Raw genomic sequence first — 23648 nt, 5'->3', positions numbered from 1 at the left:
AGGAGAAAGGACAGGTGGGGTGGCAGGCAGAGAGGATAAATAGAAGCAGAAATCTGGGAGAAGTGGCCAGAGAAGGAAAAAGACATCGGGTATCAGCCATCTAGCTACACAGCAATCCATGGAGCAAGATTTACAGAAGTAAGAGAACAGGAAAAGCCCAGAAGCCACAGGTAGACGGGGTAATAAAAGTGAAGAAAAATTGGTAAGAAATGAGCCAAGCTAAGGCCAGACATTCCTAACTAAGAATAAGCCTCCATGTGTGATTTGTTTGGGAGCTGAGTGGCGGCCCCTCCAAAACAACCAAAAGAGTCAAAAACATCATACTACTACATGGAGCCGCCTCACTGATACAAGTGTCCTTAAATGAAGAAGCAATTAGGACCCAGAGAGATACCACCAGATGGATGCGTGCACAAAGTGCACATGCGGACATAAATAAGAAGGCACCCCATTCACGTCCTCCAGCCTCTAGAACGTGAGGAAGAAAATTTTTGCCATTGAAGCCACATGGCTTGTGGAATTTTGTTATGGCAACTTGACACACTACGATGAGGAGCAAGAGGAAGGTGCCTGTTCGCACGGCCCCCAACTTTGCATGCTAGAACTGAGAGACGGGAAGGCTGTGGTCGGAGGGGCTCAGCCGCAACACTCACCCAGGCAGTTGTGACCGTCGTGAGCCAGCATGAACCCATCAAAGCAGGTGCACCGGTAGTTCCCGGGGATGTTGATGCAGTCATGGACACAGCCTCCATTGTAGTAATCGTTCTCACACTCGTCGATGTCTGCAAGGGCAGAGGCACCAGAAGGATCAGAGCAAGAGTCTGGCTTCCCTCTCCCACCATCACAAGCTGCTAGGATAATTGTCAACTTGAGACAACAACCTGGAACCATCTGGGAAGTTTCCGTGAGGGACTGTCTGCATTAGGTCCACTTGTGGGCACGTCTGCCTTGAGGGGCCTTGTCTTGAGGGAGGTGAGTGATATGGGAAGACCCAGCCCACTGTGGGTGGCCTCATTCCCTAGGCAGGAGGTTCTGAGCTGGACAAGGGGGGCGGGACTCAAGCAGAGTACAGCAAGCATCGTGTCCTCGTTTTCCTCCGCTCTTCTCTGTGGGTGGGACATGATCAGTGGCTTGAAGTTCCTGCCTTGACTTCCCCAGGATGATGGAGCACAGTCTGGAGCTGTGAGCAGGAATAACACCCTTTCCCCTCAAGTTGCTTCCTGTCAGGGCATTTTTGTCTTTTAAACCACCACACCAGAAATGAAATTAGAACAGGGAATAACTCAGCGGATGCTCAATAAAGTTTACTCGGAGGAACTGAAGAGTTATTTGCAAACAATCTTGGCTCAGCAGCAAGGCTGACCACCAGTGTTCAGAAGAGTCACATTGGGGTGTGTGTGTGTGTGTGTGTGTGTGTGTGTGTGCTGGGGGGGGGGCTTCCAATTCCTGCCACAGTGAAGCAGCTAAGTGGCAAGCCTGGCTCTGGCTCGTTCTGAAGCCTGCCAACACTGCCAACATATGGGGTCCTTCTACGTCCATGAGAACTGGTTCATTCGAAGCCGGGAGAGCAAGTAAAATAAACTGCACATCACCCAAAAAGTGTCATCTCTGGGATGAAGGAATGTGCGCTGCCCCCCACCCCCTATGGCCTGCAGTCTGGCCTTCAGCTGCTCCAGCTTCCTTGTTATAACAAAGACGTCTGTCTCATAAACAATGGTCAATAGCTTCAGTAAAGGTCACTCTTTCTGCTGTTTTAAGTCCTTTCTCAACACTTCCCAGCAGGGGTCAAAGGGCTATCAGTTCGGGGGTTCCAGAAAGAAGAATAAGAACATGTCTAGTTAGCATTCAATGGGCTGCTTCTACGCCCAAGGGGTTGACCAGACTGTAAGCCATTCTCTCTAAAGTCCTCAGAGGGACTGTGGTAGGATCATTTTATGTCAACTTGACACAAGCCGAAGTCATCTGAGAGGAGGGGACCTCGATTAAGAAAATGCTTCCATGATATCTAACTGTAGGAAATTGTCCTAACTAGTGATTGACTCAAATCATTAATTAAGCCCATTGTCGGTGGTGTCATCCCTGGGCTAGTGGTCCTGGGCTCTATAAGAAAGTGAGCTGAGCAACTCATCAAGCTTGCTCCATAACCCTTGTGGAGCAAGCCAGTAAGCAGTTCCTCTCCACAGCCTCTGCATCAGCTCCTGCCTCCAGGTTTCTGTCCTGATGGAGTTCCTATCATGACTTCCTTAGGTCAGGAACTACAAATGTAGAAGTATCTCCTCCCCTACTTGCTTTGGGTGACAGTGTTTCATCATAGCAATTATAGCCCTAACTAAGATAGGGACTCAAGCCCAGTCTGCTTGCACAGGGTACTGAAGGAACTTGTGTAGGAAGGCTGAAACCTTGCCAAAGGCCACACACCTAGAAGGGATGCAAGTGGGATTCTAAGTAGTGAAACCTGACTCTGGATCCCCAGGGAACCTAAGCCCAGCCTTGACCTCTCAAGGATGGCTTGCAGGCATAGAATGACTGTACCAGGCATGGTCTCCGACCCTGGCACTTCCACCAGGTCTTTGGTCACCTCATTTCCAAATACTCCCAGGGCTCAATGCCTCCCACTTATAGTGAGCCCAGCCTTCAGGGACTCTAGGATGACCTTTGTAGAACGGGAACATGTCATTGCTAAACTGAAAGTGATTCTCAGGACACAGAAGAAGTATGTCTGAGACAGAAGAAACATTTCTTCCCTTATCTGCCAGGAGAAGCATTCTGAGCTGAAGTCTAGTGGAAGATGGGAAGAGCCTGACCAAAGCCTGGAGACCCATGCTCTCCCCAGCTGGGGTACAGGGGAGCTATGGCATCGCCATTTAATGCTTAGTATAGGGATACGGATCTATAAATCCAGGGGCTCACTCCTGCACTCCTGATTCTTCCAGGAAGTGATTAAACATAGCACAGACACCCCAATGGGCAAAGACAATAATCTGTGAAAAGAGCTATGTGCAAGCCTGGTCTGGTACCCAGTCAGCCAGCCAGAAGGAGGGAAGGACAAAGTAGGGGTCCCCAAAGGTCTCAGAGTTAAGATGCTCTGATTCACTGCTTGTAGCCACCACCTGTGCCAGCTGGGGGGTAGAAATGAGTCTCCAACATGTCTAAATCATCTTTAAATCTATGTAGTAGTCTAAATAACAAATAAATAAGCAAAATATAAGACTTTAAGTTAATGAAAAAGGAGCAGGGTGTTATAGCTACTGAGGGATACCCATTGCCTTCAGGTTCTCTTTGAAGCCCTGACATGTCACTCTGAACACATCTCCTAGGTCTTTGACCTACACTCCTAAGACAGTGCATTCTGGGCTTTAATTTACCAAGCAGGACAGCTCTGGAGTTCCCCATCACAAGTCAGATGGGTTTCCTTCTGCATCTCAGATACCAAGAAGGGCTTTTTCTTTGTGTGTGTGTGTGTGTGTGTGTGTGTGTGTGTGTGTGTGTGTGTTGCATGTATGTGTCCATGCAGGTGTGTGCATGTGTGTGAGCTAGCATGTAGAGGACAGAGGTTAATGTCCGTTGTCTTCCTCTATTGCGCTTCATCTTATCTTTTGAGTCAGGTTCTTGCAGTGAGCTCAGAGTTCACTGATTTGGGCAACTAGGCTGGCTTCCCAATCAGCTCCAAGGACCCACTTATCTCCACCTCCCCACCCTATTCCCCACCATTACCCTTAAGGGCTGCAGTCACAGGCACAGGTCTGCCTGGATTTTTTTTTTAATAAGCCTAAGTGTTGTGGAATATTTAACTATGTAAAGATGTGTTGTGTTTGTTTATGCTGTGGATTACTATTTTAACTACGTAAGGGTGTGTTACACTTGTTTCTGCTGCCTTTGTTAACTATGTAAAGATGTGTTACGTTCCTTTCAGCTGCATTTGTTTACTTATGCAAAGATGTGCTGTTTCACCTTGCCTGCCTATAGCATCTGATTGGTCTAATAAAGAGCTGAATGGTCAAGAGCTTGTCAGGGAGAGCGATAGGCAGAGCTGGTGAGCAGAGAGAGCAAATAGGAGAAACCTAGACCTGAAAAAGAATGAAAGAGGAGAGAATGAGGGAGAAAGAGAGGGACACACCCTGGGCCAGCCAGGCAGCCACCAGCCAGCCAGACATCAGGAGCAGTGAAAGTAGGATATACAGAAGGAAAGAAAAGGCAAAAAACCCTGTGGCAGAAGGTAGACAAGAGAAACAGGTTTATTTAAGTTAAAAGAGCCAGCCAGAAATGAGCCTAAACTAGGAGGAGCATTCAAAACTAATAATGAAAGCCGGGCGGTGGTGGCGCACGCCTTTAATCCCAGCACTTGGGAGGCAGAGGCAGGTGGATCTCTGTGAGTTCGAGACCAGCCTGGTCTACAGAGCTAATTCCAGGACAGGCTCCAAAGCCACAGAGAAACCCTGTCTCAAAAAAAAAAAAAAAAAAAAAAAAAAAAAAAAACAAACTAATAATGAGATTCCAAGTTATGATATGGAAGCTGGTGGGTGGCCCAAAAGAAAAGAAAGCCTAAGTGTGGCTTTTCTACATCTGTAACATGGCAACAGGCTTCCTCCCGCTGCCTGCCAGCATGAACGTCACCTCTCACCAGATGACCCAGCATCCCTCTTTGCTTCCCTCCCTCATGCTGGTGACTGCCTGACCCCAGCAGCCTGTGCTGCTTGCAACTGCTGTTGGTCCCATGGTGGGTACGAGACTTAGAGTGGATCAGACAGACGAAGGGAAAAGACTTCTGTGTCGTGTTTGTGCTGACGAATCTCTCTCATGCTGCCCTCTAAGGGCAGCGAGTTAGCTCTCCTGAAGCACGAGCCCTTTCAGTCCTCAGCGATGTCCTCTGGGAAGCTGCTTTTGATGGCTCATCAAACTGAGAACCGTTCAAAGTCACATCGTAGGTGACAGGACAAGGATCAGAAACTCAGTCTACAAAGCTCACATCCTAAGTTACACTGTCAAGCCCAGGCCAGCCACAGGCAAAACACTCCAGACAAGCATTTGGTCCTTAGCACATTTCTGCTGTGGCCCCGGAAAGTGTTACCTAGCCATCCAAGTGCTGTTCACCCCTCTGCCCTCCCACCTGTTCCTCCTCCATGTACACACATGTGCATGCCTTTCCACGTGCTCAACCCCCAGCCAATCAGCCGTATGTCCATTCAGCAGCTTCCTCCTGCTATCACTCTGTCTATGCACTCTACAGCATAGCTGCTCAAATTCCCACCCAGCCCTTCTCCCATGAATCCATTTATGCTAAAACATACCTTACTATTTAACTCGGTTGGGCATCTTCCCATTCACCAGTCACCTATGTACCTATCCATGTATCCAGGCAAGCATCCACCCATATTCAAAGAGTCATTCTTCCATCCATCCATCCATCCATCCATCCATCCATGTGTTTGGCCACACACCACCCTCCCATCAGTTAAAAGCCCACACATCCACACATCTATAAGCTCATATGTCCATCCAATGCTCAACCGCCCACCCATGGGTTCATCAATGCAAACACCCTGCAAATGCACACCCCACTGACCCATTCCCCTTTATGTTCAACAGAAGAACGTTCACCCATCTACCTATCCAAACTTCTCTTCCTCATTTACCCCTTTCCTTCAAGCAGCTTAAAAACAAAGGCAGCCGGGCGGTGATGGCACATGCCTTTAATCCCAGCACTTGGGAGGCAGAGGCAGGTGAATCTCTGTGAGTTCGAAGCGAGCTTGATCTATGGAGCAAGTGCCAGGACAGGCTCCAAATCTACACACAGAAACCCTATCTCAAAAAACCAACGAACCAACCAACCAACCAACCAACCAAACATAAAACCCAAAGGCAATATGATTCTCAGAAATAAAGGTTTAAGACAGAGGGAAATAAACGAGATTGGCTGGTGACACTGTTCAGTTGGCAATCCCAGCAGAATCACAAAAGCTGAGCCATAAACACAGCTGAGCTTCTTATGTGCCAAAAGAGAGAGAAACATAATCTATTATAGGGTCACCATGTTCATAACATACGATTAAACCAGTTGTTCAGTGGTGGTGAGATCTGAGCATCCATAAGTGTGCAAACCGGGACATCCCTTCTCCTGACTGGGGATAAGTACCTCAATGGGTCTGGACTAACTTTAACCTACGCCTGTTGTCTGTGTCTAACGATTAAGAGGGATATTTTTACTATGGGGAGGATAAATAGTTTAAGCACCATGCTATAAGATGTAATAAAATGATAGTTGAACAGTCACTGGAATGATTTCTAGAACCGTCCTCTCATTGACTCTCCATAGGGAAGGCCCCGACTGATGCCCATGGGCTGAAGAATAAAGGAACTTTGCCACCCTCACCCTCGGCCCCTCCCACTCTTGAGGAACTTTGAGAACGGATCCCCTCCTCTCCTAAGCCTGACATGCTCCTGCAGTCTCTTGTGTTGGCCTGTATGACCTCCAGTAGCCAGAACAAACGACGTCTTAATTGTACCTTGAGATTCTATTTTTTTACAATTGTTTGATGAAGTCAGGTACTGTGGCAGTCAATCCCACCATCCCAGAGTCTGAGGCAGAAGGATCATGACTTGAAATGCTGGCCAGCCAGTCCCAGTGATGCTTCTGGCCCCATCTCCCCAGTGCTGGGCTTATAGGCACACACTGTTCCTATTGGCTTTCATGCGGGTGCTGGGGATTGAACTCAGGTCCTCACGCTTGCCTCAGCCTCTGTCTGGGATTTTCATAGGATGCAAATACCCGAGGAATACAGGCCTATAGAGGTGAGCCAGCTTGGGACGGCAGAGTTAGAAGCTGAGTGGCATGGGCACCTGGGAAGTGAGTGCTGTTTCCATGTTAACAATGAGAGGCTCCAGGTCCTCCTGTCCAGACCCCCAGACAGTGGCTGCATCCAGGGCCACCCTCTCCTCTTCCAGTTGAGCCACAGCCTCAGGCTGCATGAGCGTGAGAAAAAAATCTTGTTCCAAAAAGTAATTAGGAGAAAGGCCACCAAGGGAAAGACATCATGGGTATCGTATCTCAGTACACCTTGACTGGAGACTGTGCGGGTGGTGACAGTGCTGACAGCGAGGGTAGACAGGAACAAAATGGGCAGGACAAAGGATCAGAACTCCCACCGAAGGTGTGAGGTTCATCAGTTCACTGTCCATCTCTGCTCTGCCTCTAGATTTTTTTAATTAAAAAAATTTAATGATTGAATTTTTATTACGTTTGTCTCTTTATTTTTTTTTGTGTGTGATAAACATTTTGAATGACACTTATTGTCTGTGTGTGTGTGCACGGAAGTCAGAGGCAACCTGAAGGAGTCTGTGGGCTCCTTCCACCATGTGGGGCTCAGGAACTGAACTCCGGTCATCAGGTTGACAGCAATCGCCCTCACTCTGTGAGCCACCTTACCCCTTCCCCTTTTCATGAAAACTTAATTCCTGGTAGAGGCTAGTTTTCAACACCCAACAGAACAGCTCAAACAACACAGGAACTACGTATTAGGGGTGTTTTCAAAGGTCACATGGTCTGACTTTTCCTATATCAAAATGTCAGCCCAAACATCCCACAGCTATGGTCCTGTGCCAGCAGCACTGGGGTAGACCCCAAAGAGGATGGATTTTTTTTTCTCCCTCCATTTAATCCAAAATCGATTCTCACTGTTTTATAAAATATATATTTACTCTTTGGTGTCTATGTTCCAGAAGATTCTTTCCCAATGAATCTGCCTGTCTTCTCATTTTATTTTAATACTGTTCTAGGACAATTTTCTTTCCTTTTTAAATCAAGGTTGATGAAAAACCTCAAAAGGAGGCTTTGAAAGCAACCACACTTTCACTCCCAGAGGCCATTCGTGACAAGGTCTCACTTCCCCTGATGGGCATTTTTCTAGACATTCCTCCCAGATGGGAAGCCCCCAATGCTCTAACAAAGACCTCGTCCCTGACTGGGCGCTAGCCTGTCCCTCCTTTGTCTGTGGCTTTAGGAAAACCATGCACTCTTTGGATAGACGTCCATTCTGGGAGAGATGTATGGCTTAGGAAGTCGAGTCCTTATTGATGAATAAATCTTAATCCAGTTTGTCGGCTAATTGTGCTCCCGGGAAGGTGGTCTCTGCCTTGCAGGAAGGATTAAGTCCCCTGTCTCCGGTGGTGAGGGGTTAAGCTCCAGGTCTGTAATGACTGAGTAATGAGACCAGCTCTCCGAGGAACCCTGGCATCCATCGATCAGGTTTCCCTTCTGCAGGGACAATGCCAGAAGTGGGCCCGGCCGTTAATTACAAGGGAGGTCAAAGGTCACGCAAAACCAACACCAGTCTATATACTTTCTCATTCCTAACTGCACACAATGTCCACCGCTCAGCCAGAGGGAGAGAAGGTCCCTATCCCACTCTGAGATCTGAGATCACAGTGGGGCTACAGCTACTTTGTGACCCTCTCTCAGTGCCCCATGTGGCTTCTGGCCATCATTAAGCATTTTCCCGCAGCTCCCTGTGTCTGGAGCATCATCCCCACCCCAGGCTCCTAATAACCCTGGCTTGGGATTAGGTGTCTCGTCCCCTCTGAAGTTTAGCCTGCCCCTTTGAAGCTTGCCCCCTCCTCCTGCAGCTTGCCCGAGCTCCCCTACCTATAGACACCAACGTTACTGTGCCATCGGAAGCTGCCAGTCCATGGGGATGTGTATCTTGTTCAGCCTGAGCCTCAGAAGCTGGCAGACTGTACGCAATGAGCATTGGCTGACCGCTGAGCCAATGAACAAGCAACCTGGCCGTTGCTTCCACTGATCGGCCCTGGCAATGTGTGGGACAGCACAGGGCAGTGTGTGGGTCCTGCACCTAGGACAACTCCAAGAGATGGGTGCCAACACCTTAACTTTATGCCAAGGGAAATGAAGGCTACTGGGGCAAGCAGAGCCAGGGACTGAGCCAGGCTGCCTGACTTAAAAAACAAAACAAAAACAACCCCAAAAAACAAAAAGCACAAAACAAACCCCTGTTCAGTCACAAAAGGCCACATAGCATGTGACCCTATCCACAAAGTGTCTCCTGGACAGGAGAGCCCAGAGATAGAATGTGTACTAGTGGTGTCCAGTGGTCACAGGGCCTGCAAGTCTGGGAGTAGGGGTGGGGGGCTAAGAAACATGGAGTTTCTAAATGCATTGCAGTAACGAGCCACTGTGAGTCACTAAAAGGCAATGGCGTGGAGCCATCACGTGGGCCAACTATGCTAGGTATGCAAACTGTATCTCCTCACAGATAGCGCCTGATTTCCCAGAACCCATATAAAACTGAAAGGAGAGGGCAGACTTTGCTGTATCTCAGTCCTCCACAGCACGCGGGGGCATGAGCCCCACGTGTATCATGCGGCCACGCATTAATGATCATTTTTCAACTGAAGGAAAGCCAGTGTTACTGTTGAACGTACCCACGGGGGCGAGCTGGTCTTTTGGCTTCTTCCTGGGTGCAGGGGAACCATGAGGACGATCACTTTGTGTGTGCTGTGTTTTCTATCTTGTTTCCAGAAAGTATTTTTAGACAGATTCCTACTATGTAGCCCAGGCTGGCCTCTAACTTTCATCTTCCTCCACCTCCCAGGAACTGGCATTTCAGGTGTGCACCACTGCACCTGGCTCGAGGATGCTCACTTTGAACCATGCTCCATGCTACCTGCTCAGCCTGGGTCCACGGTGGGGTGTATGCTCCCAAGATCAGAGGGGTGTCCCTACCTAGGAAAAGGATGGGTGAATTATAGCAATTCTCCCTCCACCATAGCCTAAATCCTTCCTTGGGGCTCTTTCCCAAGTTCTGGCCTCAAGACCTTACAAAACATTGGTTTATGGAAACTGAGCCCTGGAAGCGTCTGGGGGTGGCAGTAAAGAGGGCCTGGTGCTCAGCCAGACCCATGCTCTCTCTCTCTCCTGTCTGTTACAAACTGGATCCCAGAGGTTATCAGCCATTCTCACCTTCCTCTGGCAAGATGGGGTGGGGTGCAGGGTTGCAGACCCTGAATCTTAGGACTCTTCAGGGGCTGCAAATCCAGCCCCCAGATCATCAGAAGCACACAGGTATTGGGGCTGAAGTAGCTCCGAGTCAGAGAACTGGTCCATGTTCTGTAGTTTGCACAGAGGAGTAACTGAGGGTCCAGAGAGGGAGTCTTGGATACCAAGCTCATCAACAAACCCAGCCTTAGATCTAGGACTCCCAGCTTAGCCTCTTTCCTCTCCTCCCCCAGATAATAGAAGTAACAAAGGAGACCCCTCATGGCAACTGGCTAAACCTTCCCTGTGGCCCACGTAAGGAAGACCATTTCCACTTCCCTACTTGTAGAACAAGTTTGCAGCAAAGCCAAGAGCCTAATACAAGCAGGTTAGCTTTGGTGCCCTGAATCTGGATGAAGCCATCCAAGGGCAGCCCCACGTCTTAGCAGACCAGAGCTTCATGGCCATGGTACCCACTGGGGATTAGGGCGTTTGCCTGCCCTCCTGCTGTGGCTATGGCAGCCCCTTACATTCAGTCTGGAGCTTTGCAACAGGGAGCTGCCAGCCTGGCTTCAGGGAGGAAGTAAGAGGACCGCAGAGAGGTCCAGGTCTGCCAGTGGTACTGGCAGTGGGAACGTGACAAGTGCAGCATTTGTCACCGCCAGGGTGGGGAGCACCCTGAATGAGGGACTTCTTCCAGTAGGGGCCCAAGGGGCCTGGGACCCCTGGCCCTCTCTGAACTTGGCAGTCAGTATGTTAAGGCCTGAGAGATGCATAAGGCGAGAAGCTCTGGTCCCCATGTGTCTACTCTCAGTTCTATACCCCTTCTCAAGGAAGGGAGGCCTGGGTAGAAGGCCTGGGTCCTCTGAGAGAAGGGTGCATCTTGGAGATGCAGGAAGGCATAGGGAAAGAGCATCCCTGACAGCTGTTAGGAACCCGGGTCTGAAGCCTCAGGCAACCACAGCAGCTCCAGTCCTAGTCCTCCAGGGGTTGCAGCCTGGATCCATCTGGAAGACCAGTCAGGACAACCCCTGGGACCCCCTGACCTTGCCCGTATACACAAGCCCCTGCACTCTTTGTCTCAAGGCCTTTGGGGAAGGCTGATATCCATTTCAGTAGCCCTCAAAGGCCAACGAGCCCACAGTTTATTTTCTTAGAAATAATGGTTTTTTTCTGGTTAGCATTCCTCTGATGGAAACACAAATACAGCCACTGTAATAAGAAGCAGCCTAGGGGAGGGAAGGAGAGAGAGCCCGGAGGCAGAGAGGAGAAGGGCTGCCGCCTGAGGGGACAGGAGACCTAGGGTGTGGGAAGCCAGGTGGGGAAAGTTTAAAGGGGGAAGACACCAAGCACAGGCCTCTGCGGTCACCTTCAACACATAGCCCTTCTTAGCCTCCCTAACACTGCGATCCTCCAACACGGTTCTGCGCATTGCGGTGACCATCAGATTATTTAGCTGCTACTTCATAACTGCAATTTTGCTCTTGTTATGAATTGCAATGTGGGCTTGTGATGAACCTGAGATGTGGGCTCTCTGATATGTGGCTCCCAAGGGGTTGGGACCCACAGGCTGAGAACTGTTGGCCTTGAGCAAGACAGACTCTCTCCCTCAACTTCTCCTCAGATGCACGCTCTTAGGCAGGTGTCGCTCTCCCATTGTCAAGGGAGGCAGACTGAGGAAACGAGGGCTCGGGATGACCCGTTACTTGCAGAATTTCAGGCGACAGTGAGCCCCTCTGAGTTTTCTTCTTTCTATTGTCCCCAGAGCTGGAGGCAACGTCAGAGACCTCTGCTCCACCCTCCTAGCATGGCTTGGATGGCACCCCCTCCGAGAACATTCTCCACCCTCCCCCACCTCCCACCAACATCCCCTACCACAGGCAAGGGTAGATACCCACTTTCTCTTCTGCACCCCCACTGAATTCTGCCTCTATTTACCAACCCATTTTGTCTTTCCCAGCTTCCGGCTAATCAACGAGGTCATGACCAGGAAACACACCTGGGCCCAGCACAAACCCTGCCAGTGAGAAGTCCCTCAGCTAACACTCTGAACACTCCAGGTCAGGTCCCACATTTTAGGTGAACTTGTCTCCCACACAAAACCAAGTGCAGAAGGTTTTCGTTGTCCCTGATCAGACGGTCAGGGGCCCCAACAACTCTCCAAGTGACTTAACTGCCATTGACTGAGACCCTTCACAAGCAATCCTGCCTGGGTTGGGTTGGTTTTCCCCTTTTTAAGATTTATGTGCTTGAGTGTTTTGCTTGCATGTATGTATGTGCACCACATGTGTGACTGTTGTCTACGGAGGTCAGAGAAGGGCGTTGGATCCCCTGGAACCGGAATTACAGAAGATTGTGAGCCACCATGTGGGTGCTAGGAATTAAACCTGGGCCCTTTACAAGAGTAACAAGTGCTCTTAATGGCTGAGCTATCTCTCCAGCCCCCACCCGACTCCTGCTGGGTTGTTTTAACTGTTGTCTTGCCACAACCTAGAATCACCTGGAAGAGCATCTCCATGAGGGACCGTCTAGATCAAGGTGGCCTATGGCGTGTCTGTGGAGACTTGTTCCAATCTTAACTGAATGTGGGAATGTCCAGTGCATTGTGGGTAGCACCACCTGGTTGGTTGGCTCATCACCAAGCAAGCAGGCAGCAGGGATGCATTTGTCTCTCTGTCCTTGAGTGTGGTTGTGACGTGACTATTGAGTTTTTGCCTCGACTTCCCCACAATGTTGGACTGTACCCCGAAACTGTAAGCTAAAACACACCCTTTCCCCGCTGCTTTTCATCACATTTTGTCACAGAAACAGAAAGGAAACGAGAACACCCCTTAATTGCTACCTGGGAATAAGTAAGGGGGAGCTGAAGTCTCCCCCCCCCCCCCGCTGGAATCCCCCCATGCAACCACCCCCACCCCCGCTTTCATCTTGGGCAGTGCACACATTAGCATGCATAATTGCATGTTTTCAGACTTAGGGGGAGGAGAATTCTCTCTTGCTGGACCTCCCGGCTCAAGCCTTTCCTGGCCTCCCCTGCCCCAAGCAAAAAAAACCACTCTACCTAGAGTTTCAATAAAGTATGCTATAATCATGATGGAAATGACTTAATAGGACCTCAGCCATTATTTGCCACAAAGGCCAATTGGTTTTAGCTTTTTTTTTCCTTAATGATAAACTAAATGAATCGCTGGGTATGTTATTAAGAGTTTGGTTAAAACCCTTTTATGACATGCTCTGTAATCTACCTGACTTTAGTGATTGACAAGTACACCCCGGGGATATAAAATCCAGGAAGCGATTATTTACAATCATTACATACATGCTAATTTTGCGATCTCTGACGGTTGTCATTTTTTTTTCTTTTCGCACACACACACCAAAAGGAAAATAGTAATATATTTAATATATTGTGGCCAAAACAAAAATCTCATTTCCCCCAAGAGCTTTAATTACAGCATTTTGAAAAGGGCCTGAGTTGAAACTTGCGAGAGGAATAAACCACTTGAATGAATGGTCTAAAAATTAAGCGCACATAGAAGGGCAATGTGCGCCATGGGTTCAGACTAAACAGCCATTAACAGAGTGGAGGGGGTCTTGGTTATTTAAACAAGCCATTTGAGGGTGGTTTGCTCCTCGTTTGAGGCCTGGTCCTGATTATAAATGAGAGCTTTTAATTAAGATTAGTAAGACCCAATTCAAGCTATAATTTGGTCCCTTTCCTTCGCAAATGTCTATGAAAACAAGGCGATTAAGGTTAAATGAGTTGAAGCCTTTAAAGGGGATGAGTTGCCCCCTCCTGGCCCCAGTCTGCCGCTAATTCAGGCCTAGCTAATTCAGAACAGGGGGCTTGCTGGTACATGGTCGGCCCCCACGACCTCCAAAAGGCCTGTGTCTGAAGGGTCCATGAGACGCAGAAGCACAGCTTAGATAAGGGAGGAGGGGCTGGGAGACAGAGTGTGGAAATGTCCCAGGTAGAAAGAGCTGGGGTTTGAGGAAGAAAAAAAAATAGGCAACTGGGGTGAGGTTTAGGAGGGGAGGATTAAAAAAGAGAGAAAAAAAGCAGCAGCTCAAAGTGTTTGGGCAGAGAAGAGACCTGGGGTGAGCCCACAGGGAGGGCCTCCAATCTGTTCCATGGATGATGAGTCAAGTGGATCACAGTCACAGACCTGTCTCTAGGGAACAGCTGTGGAGAAAAGGATCCCTATTGGCTCCTCCATCAATGCACAGCTAGGGATCCCTCTCCCCACAGCCTGCAGACAAACTGTGGAGACCCCAGCATGACTAGGGATCCCTCTCCCCACAGCCTGCAGACAAACTGTGGAGACCCCAGCACAGCTAGGGATCCCTCTCCCCAGAGCCTTCATACCAACTGTTGAGACACGGTGGCTGATGGCTGGAGTCTCTCCGCTGGGTCATCTGTCTGAAAGCTGACCTCTCTGGACCCAGTTCCCTCAGATGAACTCTGTCACTGGTCTACACCAGTCAGAGACTTCAGTTTCCTCATCTGTAAATCTTCAAAGCATATGTGAGGCTCAGGGAGACTTTCCCTGATGTTCCCTGGCTGCTAACTGCCTTCCAACCACAGCTTTGGCCCAGCCTCAGAGTACTGGCATGGGCCATTACCACCTAGGGAGTCAGGCTCTGAGGAGGATGAATGGGTTGGAACCCACCTGTTTGGGAACCGTGACAGTTTCTGAAAGGAGGTGGCCCTGGGGACACCTCTCCCTCTACAGCTAGGTTCCTGGGATGGGAATCTAACAGTTGACAAGCACAGCCCTTGAGGCAGGTCCAGAAAGAGCCCAGAAGGATACAATGCAGTATGGCAGGGTTTCAAATGGAGGTGTGAGTGGGTCTGGAAAGGGCCACCAGGAGTCACCTGCCAAGCTCAGGGGTCACTTGGGTGCCCTATGATGTGTTTTCCAACTTTCTATACCCACAAGTTCACTTCCACCAGGACACAAGTCACAGAGGAAACTCCTCTGCCTCATCAGAACCTTAGCAGTGGCCCAACGTAGCCCCATTTGTTCTCAGCAAACCCCTTACCTCAGGGTCACCTTGTCATCCCACAGCAAATCCTCTGCCAGCATTAATACACCAGCAGGATGAGATGATAATTAAACAAAAATGGGACACAGCCTCAACGTCATCCTCATTCCATTACCATTGTCACCATCAGTATCGTAATCACTGTTGCCACCATCAGCATCCCAATCACTAATCATCAATATCACCAACATCACCTTATCCCATCACCCTGACCACCATCATCAACATCACAATCACTAATCATCAATATCACCAACATCACCTTCATCCCATCACCCTGACCACCATCATCAGCATCCCAATCACTAATCATCAATATCACCAACATCACCCTATCCCATCACCCTGACCACCATAATCAGCATCCCAATCACTAATCATCAATATCACCACCATCACCTCATCCCATCACCACTGTCACCATCAGCCTCCCAATCACTAATCATCAATATCACCACCATCACCTCATCCCATCACCCTGACCACCATCATCAGCATCCCAATCACTAATCATCAATTCACCAACATCACCCTCATCCCATCACCCTGACCACCATCATCAGCATCCCAATCACTAATCATCAATTCACCAACATCACCCTCATCCCATCACCATTGTCACTGTCAGCCTCCCAATCACTAATCATCAATATCACCAACATCACCCTCATCCAATCACCCTGGCCACCATCATCAACAGCACAGTCACTAACATCATTAATATCGGCATCACCCTCACCTTCACCATCACCACCCCACCCCCACCCTCACCAATGTCATCTCCATTACTATCACCATAACCTTCATCTAAATCAATATCACCACATCCAATACCAGTATCACCTTCATCATCAATATCACCCTTGGCTAAGGGTATAATTCAGTATTTGTCATGTGGCTTGCCCAAGACTCTGGGATTGACTCTCAGCATTGCCAAAAAAAAAAAAAAAGATAAAAATAAAAAAAACCAACACCTCATCATCACCTGCTAGTCATGCCACCATTACCACAGCAACAGCAGCTAATGCTTGTGTGTTACACTCTACATGCCAGGTCATGCTTTCATGCTTTAAATACATTAATGCACTTAACCCTTGCCTTCTACAAAGCAGCTGCTAGAACGATGCTCACTGTAAACACAGAGGTTGAGTGACTGGCCCTGATACACAGGTGTGAGTCCCCACAATCTGGTTCAACATCTATTCTTTAATGGCTCTGCTCAGCTGAAGAAGGACCATTCAGAACATGATAGGCAGCAGTGACCACAGCGGACGCACAGCAATGGGCCCATCACACCTGGGCTCTCACCCTGATCCTGGTAAGGTCCTTCTCTCTCAGATGGCCCCTGCACTATCTAAACCAGGAAATAAACATCTGGGTGGTCTCTGAGACCCTTCAGGCTACCCTGAATGTGGCCCGTGAGTCCTTCCAGATGTGTGTGCAGTCTTTTGGGGGTAACCATCTTAGAAGATCTGATGGTTAATGTTCCAGCAGGCTGTGCTTATGCCAACCAAAGCCTGTGTGAGAGTCTCCAGGCATAAGACACCTGCAAGCAGGGTGGCTCCACCCGGGTCCTCTGAACCCAGGCCAACCAGCATGCACTGTGATTTAAGATTGCCACCGACAAACAACTTTACCTAATAGAACACTGCCAACTGAAGGGCAAGGACACATGACACCATGAGTGTCACCTCCAAGGCATGTGGCACTGTGAGACTCTGATAGGTCTTTACCATTCACAACCTCCTGGAGCTTGCGGCTACTCAGAAAGCACATGGTGGTGATTAACACACTCGTCTGCATGTTGGACACTGGGAGCTAGGTACCAAGGCAGTGGCCTTCACACACTGCACTGTGTCCAGCCCAGTCTTCAGGGGGAGTGGGGAATAGCTTGGGTCCAAAGAGTCAAGGGAGACACTGATGTTTGTGGAGGGCAAATCATCACTCTGTATTCAGGTCAGAGGTGGGCTGATGGGCAACCAAGGGTCCTTGCAGAGGTTAGGCTATGCTTTACTTCCTTCCCACATGACACACAGTCAATGTGGTGCCATCAGAGAAAGGATCCTCCTAGCAGCTCCCATGCTCCCCACTTCCCACTCACTGGGGTCTCACAAATTGCTTGTCTGAACTCCAGTCTTGGTTGGGGAGTGAACTCAATCTAAACCTATCCCTCAGGCTAGGACTAACGTCAGACTCTCCGCCAGAGCACAATGACAGATTTCATAAGTGAGGTGCTCCTGGGTTTCTGGGGGCAAAGCTGTAAGCATATGGCTTGAGATTAACAGCCCCAACACACAGGCCACAGCAAGCAAGGCTGGGGAGTAAGACATGACATTGGAACCCAGAGTCAGACAAGCAACAGTGGAGGGCAGCAGAGGGGCTTCTGGGAGCATGATGGGTGCTTAATGCAGGAGGATATAAGTGTATTCCTGCAGGGCACCACAACTTCCTTCCGGGGCAGATGCGGGCAAAAAGTCCACATAACCAGGTGGCTGAGCTGGTTGGGAACAAGAGTCTCGCTCATGGGCTGGGACATAGCTCAGTTATAGAATGATTACTTGATATGGAACTTCCCTCTGTATGCTATATGTTTTTATTACCATTGGTTATTAAAGAAGCTGCTTTGGTCAATGGCTTAGTAAAGTCAGGCGGGAAATCCAAACAGAGACATAGAGAGAAAGTAGACAGAATCAGGGAGGCGTCATGTAGCTGCCAAAGAAGAAAGATGCCAGTTGCTAGCCAGAACCTTACTGGTAAGCCACAGCCTTGTGGTGATTCACAGATTAATAGAAATGGATTAATTCAAGATGTCAGAGCTAGCAAAAAATATGCCTGAGACATTGGCCAAACAATGTTGTAATTAATATAGTTCCTATGTCCTTATTCAAGTTTGGGCAGCCGGGAAACAAAGAAGCAGTTTCAGCCTACAATTACCTAGCTACAGGGAGCCCTGGTTTTGGTCCCTAACACTCTATCAGCCAGCTGTGATGATACACATCTGTCATCGTCTGTAATCACAGAGACAGAGGCAGAAGGATCAGGAGTTCAAGATCTCAGCCCAGGGCTCCATCAGCATGGGGAGTTTAAGCTGAGCTCTGAAGGGCTTCAGAGGAGTAGGCTTAAGATGAGAGCCGAAAGCAGAGGACAGCAGGGGCTGGGCTGCCAGACGGACAGGCCAGTTCAGTGGCTTCAGCTAGCAGAAGGGATGTGCCAGTCGTGGCCCTCCCTTGCTAGGGACACTGAGTCTCAAGGACAAGGAGAAGGTTAGAAAGGATACACACGTCCTCGTGTGTGTCACCTGGACCACAGAGTGACAAACCCTCCAGATCCTTCCAGCAGCCGGGCCAGACCACTCCATCAAATATTTTGCACATGACCTTCTCTCTCCACTTGCTGCCTGCCCACTTCCCAGAGGCCTATGGGTCACACGAGCTTCCCCGCTGCAGCTCCCGGGGACCCAAACAAGCCGACGAGGTGCCGACACTAAGCAGGACCCATAGAGATACCATCCGTTCAGGCTGTCAAGGCTGAGTAAGTGCATTGGGCCAGTGGTGCCAGCATTCCTGGGGGTGTTTGGCAGCTGTAAGGCCCCAACTCTGCAGAGCCTGGACAGAAAGGGCAGAACCCCATCCTGTTGTCATGCAATGCTTTCCCAATGCAACTCCACACTGAAAACTGAGCTGCTGTTAAGGTCAAGACAAAGGATCAGAAACTCTGGGTTTCAGTCCTGACTGCACTATTATAGAGCTCTGGAAACCCTGCTGTCAGTACCCACCTCAACTGATCTTCCTCTGTACATGGAGGGTGGATGGGCAAGCCTAGGTTGGGGGTACATGGCTCAGGGAGAATAGCTTTTAGACCCCAATAGCCCAACTCAAATGGGGTCAAAATGACCGTAAGATTTTCATGGGACAATATCCTATCTGGCTCAGACTCCTGGATACCAGTACCACAGAGGCTTCACTTTCTCTGCGGGGGGGGGGCAGTTTCTTTCCTTTCATGTTTTGAGATCTAATGATCTAGTCCAGGTTAGTCTCAAACCAACTCTCTGTGTAGCTCAAGATGGCCTCAGCCTATAGATCCACTTGCCTTGAACTCTTTCTATTTTATTTTATTGAGACAGGGTTTCTCTGTATAGCCCTGGCTGTCCTGGAACTCTATTTTGTAGACCTGGCTGGCTTCGAACTCAGAGATTCACCTGTCTCTGCCTCCTGGGATTAAAGGTGTATGCCACCACGCCTGGCTTGCCTTGGGTCTCTTGAGTGCTGGGATTTCAGGCATGTACCACCATGTCTGCCCTAGGGAATGGGTTTCTACTTCTGAACCACCAACCCAGTACCCCAGGTGCAGAGAGGAGAGGCTGGACAGATGAATGGCTTGAACCACAAGCTGTCTAAGATTTGGGGCTAGAAAGAGGAGAGCCAGCTGGGCCACTCTCACAGCCCAGCCCACACATGGGCAGGTCCTCTGTAGAAGCTACAGGCTACACAGGGTAGTCTCAAGTCTGAGTTAAGGGTCCAGAAGAAGAGTCACCCTGGGCTTTTACTGGCTCCCCTTGATTTCTTCAAGAAATAAAAGGGCTAAAACTTATGTGAAAGCCAGGCACCCCCCATTTCCAGTTCCATCTTCCACCCTCCAGGTGAGCAGCTATATCTCTTGGAAGCCTGCATGCCTCTGAGCAACACAAGACTGACGTCTATGTCCACAGAGATATAGGAATGTCATGTTAGTACACTACAGGGCGGGTCTCGGCCACCTCCCTCTGGCCCCGGGCTTGGTGGGGAGGACGGAGGGAACTCACCTTCACACTGCCTCCCTTCCCCCTTATAGCCAGGCTTGCAGAGACATTTGTAAGACTTGGGTGTGTTCTGGCAGATGGCATCTATGTGACAGTCATCTGTTCCCTCCGAGCACTCATCCACGTCCACGGCTCCTGTGGGGAAGGGGGAACTGCAGGTGAAGCGTGCTAGGAAGACATCTGAGACCGTGCTGGAAGTTCATGCCCCCACCCTACCGTTGACCACTGGGGTAACTGACATTGACAGTCACATGCTAATTTGGTGTGACAAGGGGCAATTGGTAGTATTCTCTGTGCCAGGCACAGGACACCACACATCTGGTCTTTATTTTCTTAACAGTCCATTTGGGTATGGTCATTATCCTCACTCGAGATGTGGAGAAGCTGAATGTTAGGGACACCAGAAAGAAAAACCTCTCTATGGATCTTGCTTTCCCCGCAGGCATCATCCCAACCCTCCACACTCTTCATTCCAAAAGAGGCCCCGGAAGGACTTAAATCTGGTCCCTCTGGGTTGCAGATGAGGAAACCAAGGCAGAACGGTGTGCAAACATTAAGCAGAGGCCATCCATGGAGGGTGCGGGTAACCTGGATGTGAGACTGAGCCCCAAGGCAGTGGGAAGGATTATCTCCTAGGACCCAAACCAGAGCAGAATCCATAGACCTGCCTTTTACCTTGATAACTCAAGCCCCTGCCTCAGAAAGCCAATTCTCATACCGCAGCTTCTAGACCCCAGCACCATCCAAGCTCAGAGGGCTCCGGTGCATCTGCTGTTCCCAGCACATAGATAGAGAAAGCTGCAGTCATGGTTGCATGATGAAAAAGACCTTCTGCACACACACCTGATCTCTCTCTCTCTCTCTCGCTCTCTCTCTCTCGCTCTCTCTCTCTTGCTCTCGCTTTCGCTCTCTCTCTGTCCCCTCACTTGCTCACACTCTTGCTCTGAGTTTACTCAGGGAACAGCCAGAACTTTAGGTTTAGACCAGAGATCTGAGGCCAGTGATACATGCTCCTGGACTCGACCCCCTCACAGAACAAGATTGTCTGGGTGTCGCTATCCTTCCAGTTGGCCGTGGCCACCAGACAGATGGACAGGCAGAAGGACTCAGGTGAGCAGACAAGGGACTTTCAGCAGCTGCCCTGAGGACATCCCCCCTGGGAGGCTCCAAATGTCCCCATCTCTTCATCCATCTGGCCTCACCCTAGACTTCATGGTGCCCAAGAATGTCCACTTTGAATTAATGCCCTGGCTGGACACTGGACTCTAGGCCTGTGGCCCTACCCTCACCCAGACTCTTCTTCCTCACTCAGACTCCAAGGTTTCAGCTCACCATAGGGGAGAGAGACATTGAAAAGAAACACAGCAGACTTCCCTGAACACACTTGCACATGAAAAACAGAGGCAAGCAGATGTACACATATGCAGTATCCCTCCCAAGGCCAGCCACTATGCTCAAGTGTGTGGGCCACCTCTACAGATGCCCAAAGGCAGTAGGCAAGAGCAGAGAGGCAGGCAGCATAGTAAACCAGAGAGTGCTGGCCAGAGCTGGTGTTGAGTTTGTGGGGGAGGGGCTTTCTGGGGAGCTGGCCCCAGAGGGACCACTGATTCAAGGGCAGGACACCAGAGAGGGCCAGATCACATGGGGCACCTCTAAGAGACACCCTCCTACTTCCCATGGGTCAGGGTATGAGAGTGAGGGGCAGGAAGTTCCCTAGGGGTTTGAGATCCCTTCTATCTCCTACCTAGGTAGGTGAGGTGGAAATGTAGAAGTTTGGAAGGGGTAAGTGGGGCTGTCTGCCTTTCAATTATAAACTCAACCTGGGAGCAGGGGAGCCCGGCTGAGCCCGGCTGTAGATCCCTGCACAGCCTTCAAACACAGGCTGCTCACTTCAATCTTGGTTTTCTTACTCTGAGGTTAGCTCTGGGCAGGTCAGGCTTCCACAGAGGGAAGAGGGGAACAGAGGCAATAGATACCAGGAGGGACAGAGAGGAAGGGAGAGGCACACAGGACAGTCCCACAGAGGGGAAGGACCCCAAAGCCTGGGGGCGGGGAAGGAATGCCCACAGACATGTCTAGTACCCCCAAGAAGGCCGGGATTCTCGAATGGGGGCATAGAAGAAAACTCAGCGCCAATGGTGAAGTGGCATGGACTAGCATGAACTCTCTCCAGCACTGAATCTGCTGTGGGATTCTCACAAACAGACCCACCCTTCTGAAAACAGACCTCGGGAGATTCTGCTGGAGGGAGAGCAAGGCAGGACCCTCCCCACCCTCTCCCAGGAAAACAAGAAGTGCACTGGAGATGTGAGGAGAGAGCCTGGGTGTGCAGTGTTGCTCCGGAGCCCCTTCTAGGAAACTCAGATCAGGAAGGGACACCCCCACCTAGCAGCTCCTTCTGCCCTGACCTGCTGGTTTCCTCCCATGCCTCCTGCCCCCTCTCTCTGATGTTCTCGACACGACACGCAGTCCTGGTTTGCTCGCGATTCGTGTTCCCCATCCACCTCCTTCCCTATGTCTGTCCGTCTCTTCTCCCACTCCGGTCTGACAGTCCATCTGTCCATCTCTTCACAGACATCTCCATCCTTCCTCTCTCCCTTGGTCCCCTCCCTCGGCGCCGCCCCTCCGAGTCCTCCCGTTTCTGGTGTCCATCTGTCTCCTCCTCTCCGTCCTTTGATCTGCCTTTCTCCTTCCCGCTGTCCACTGCCTCCTCGCTCCCCTCCCTTACCTCCTCTCCCCTCTTCCCTCCCGCGGCTGTCTTTCTCAGGGCTTCTTCCGGGGCCCTTTTGTCTGTTCCCTCTGCGCCTCAGCTCCTGTCCGTCTGTCCCTTCATCTCCCCACCTCCCCTCCAGTCTCAGAGCGTCCTTTCTGGCCACCTCCGGGTATCTCCTATGCGACAGCTGCCAAGTCTTCGGCCCTGGGGGAGCACCACTCTCGGCTCGGGGGGTCCCCGCCAGTCTTCGTACGCATACCGGGCCCCGCAGGCGGCCGTCGCTCTTCCTTTCTTTCTCCGGCCTCCCGCTTCCCCTCCCGGGGCCCCAACCCACCCCGCCCCCGCGGGCCACGGGCGCTCCCAGAAGTTACTTTGCAAGGAGGCAGGACCGGGTGCGGGGCAGCCTCCGACGGCGCGGGGTGGCAGCCCTTAGGTCCCCGCGCGCCGCAGTCCCCCGGGTCCTCGCGCTTACCTGGGAGACCGCTGCCCCCCACCAGCCGTCCGCGCGCTCCCAGAGCGAGTAGCACGCACAAGTGCCAGCGCACAGCCGCCGCGCCCATGCTCAGAGCGGGCTGCGCCGGGTGCGGGCGTGCGGGGCACCGGACGCACCGAGCGGTCGCTCAGTGAGCGCTCCTGTCTGCAGCAAGCTCCGCTACCGCTCGGGCTCCGGAGCCACCCAGCCGGCGCGCAGGACTAGCTGACAGCCACGCGCTCATTGGCCCGCGGCACCGGGGGGCGGAGCTCCGCGGGAGGCCGTCCAGTGGGCGTCGGGTGGCGTGGCTTGCCGGAGTCTGGGCCCACCCCCTCACCCGGGGCGGGCTGCAGGTGGGGGGTGGGAGACCTGCGAGCTGGGGTCGCGGTGCAGGACGCCACCCGGGCCGAGACGGGTGCCCAAGTCGCCCTTGGTCGTCCCCGCTCTGTGTCCTGGGTCCCCAAGGAACAGGATGACTGTTCCTCGGGCGCAGCACCCCTCAGCCCCGCACACACACAATCGGGGAAGTAGAGGTGGAGAAAGGCCCAGAGGCACCCAGGACTGGTAAAGGCGAAGCTCTGTGCACGCAGCCTATCCACAGACATCTATTGAGCCTCTAATGGGTGCCAAG

The 23648-nt window shown here is 50.9% G+C and overlaps 1 protein-coding gene across 3 annotated transcripts in view; it reads right to left on the bottom strand.

The window, feature by feature from the left end:
* Scube1 (signal peptide, CUB domain and EGF like domain containing 1) overlaps positions 1 to 23199 on the bottom strand; it is a 120713-nt gene extending 97514 nt beyond the window's left edge. For all 3 annotated transcript variants that reach the window (XM_041672240.1, XM_041672242.1, XM_041672241.1), the window contains exons 1-3: positions 23018 to 23199; positions 19836 to 19967; positions 654 to 782 (exon numbers count right to left, since the gene is read on the bottom strand). In XM_041672240.1, coding sequence (XP_041528174.1) covers positions 654 to 782; positions 19836 to 19967; positions 23018 to 23105 — 349 coding nt within the window. In that variant the 5' untranslated portion in view covers positions 23106 to 23199. The remainder of the gene's footprint in view (positions 1 to 653; positions 783 to 19835; positions 19968 to 23017) is intronic.
* Between the last annotated feature and the right edge of the window lie 449 nt (positions 23200 to 23648).

The sequence above is a fragment of the Microtus oregoni genome, unplaced genomic scaffold, assembly GCF_018167655.1.
Source record: "Microtus oregoni isolate MIOR12 unplaced genomic scaffold, Mior012 000022F_ref0000154, whole genome shotgun sequence".
Lineage (NCBI taxonomy): Eukaryota > Metazoa > Chordata > Mammalia > Rodentia > Cricetidae > Microtus > Microtus oregoni.
The sequence above is the reverse complement of the archived record's forward strand: the minus strand, read 5'-3'. Positions and strand labels throughout refer to the sequence as shown.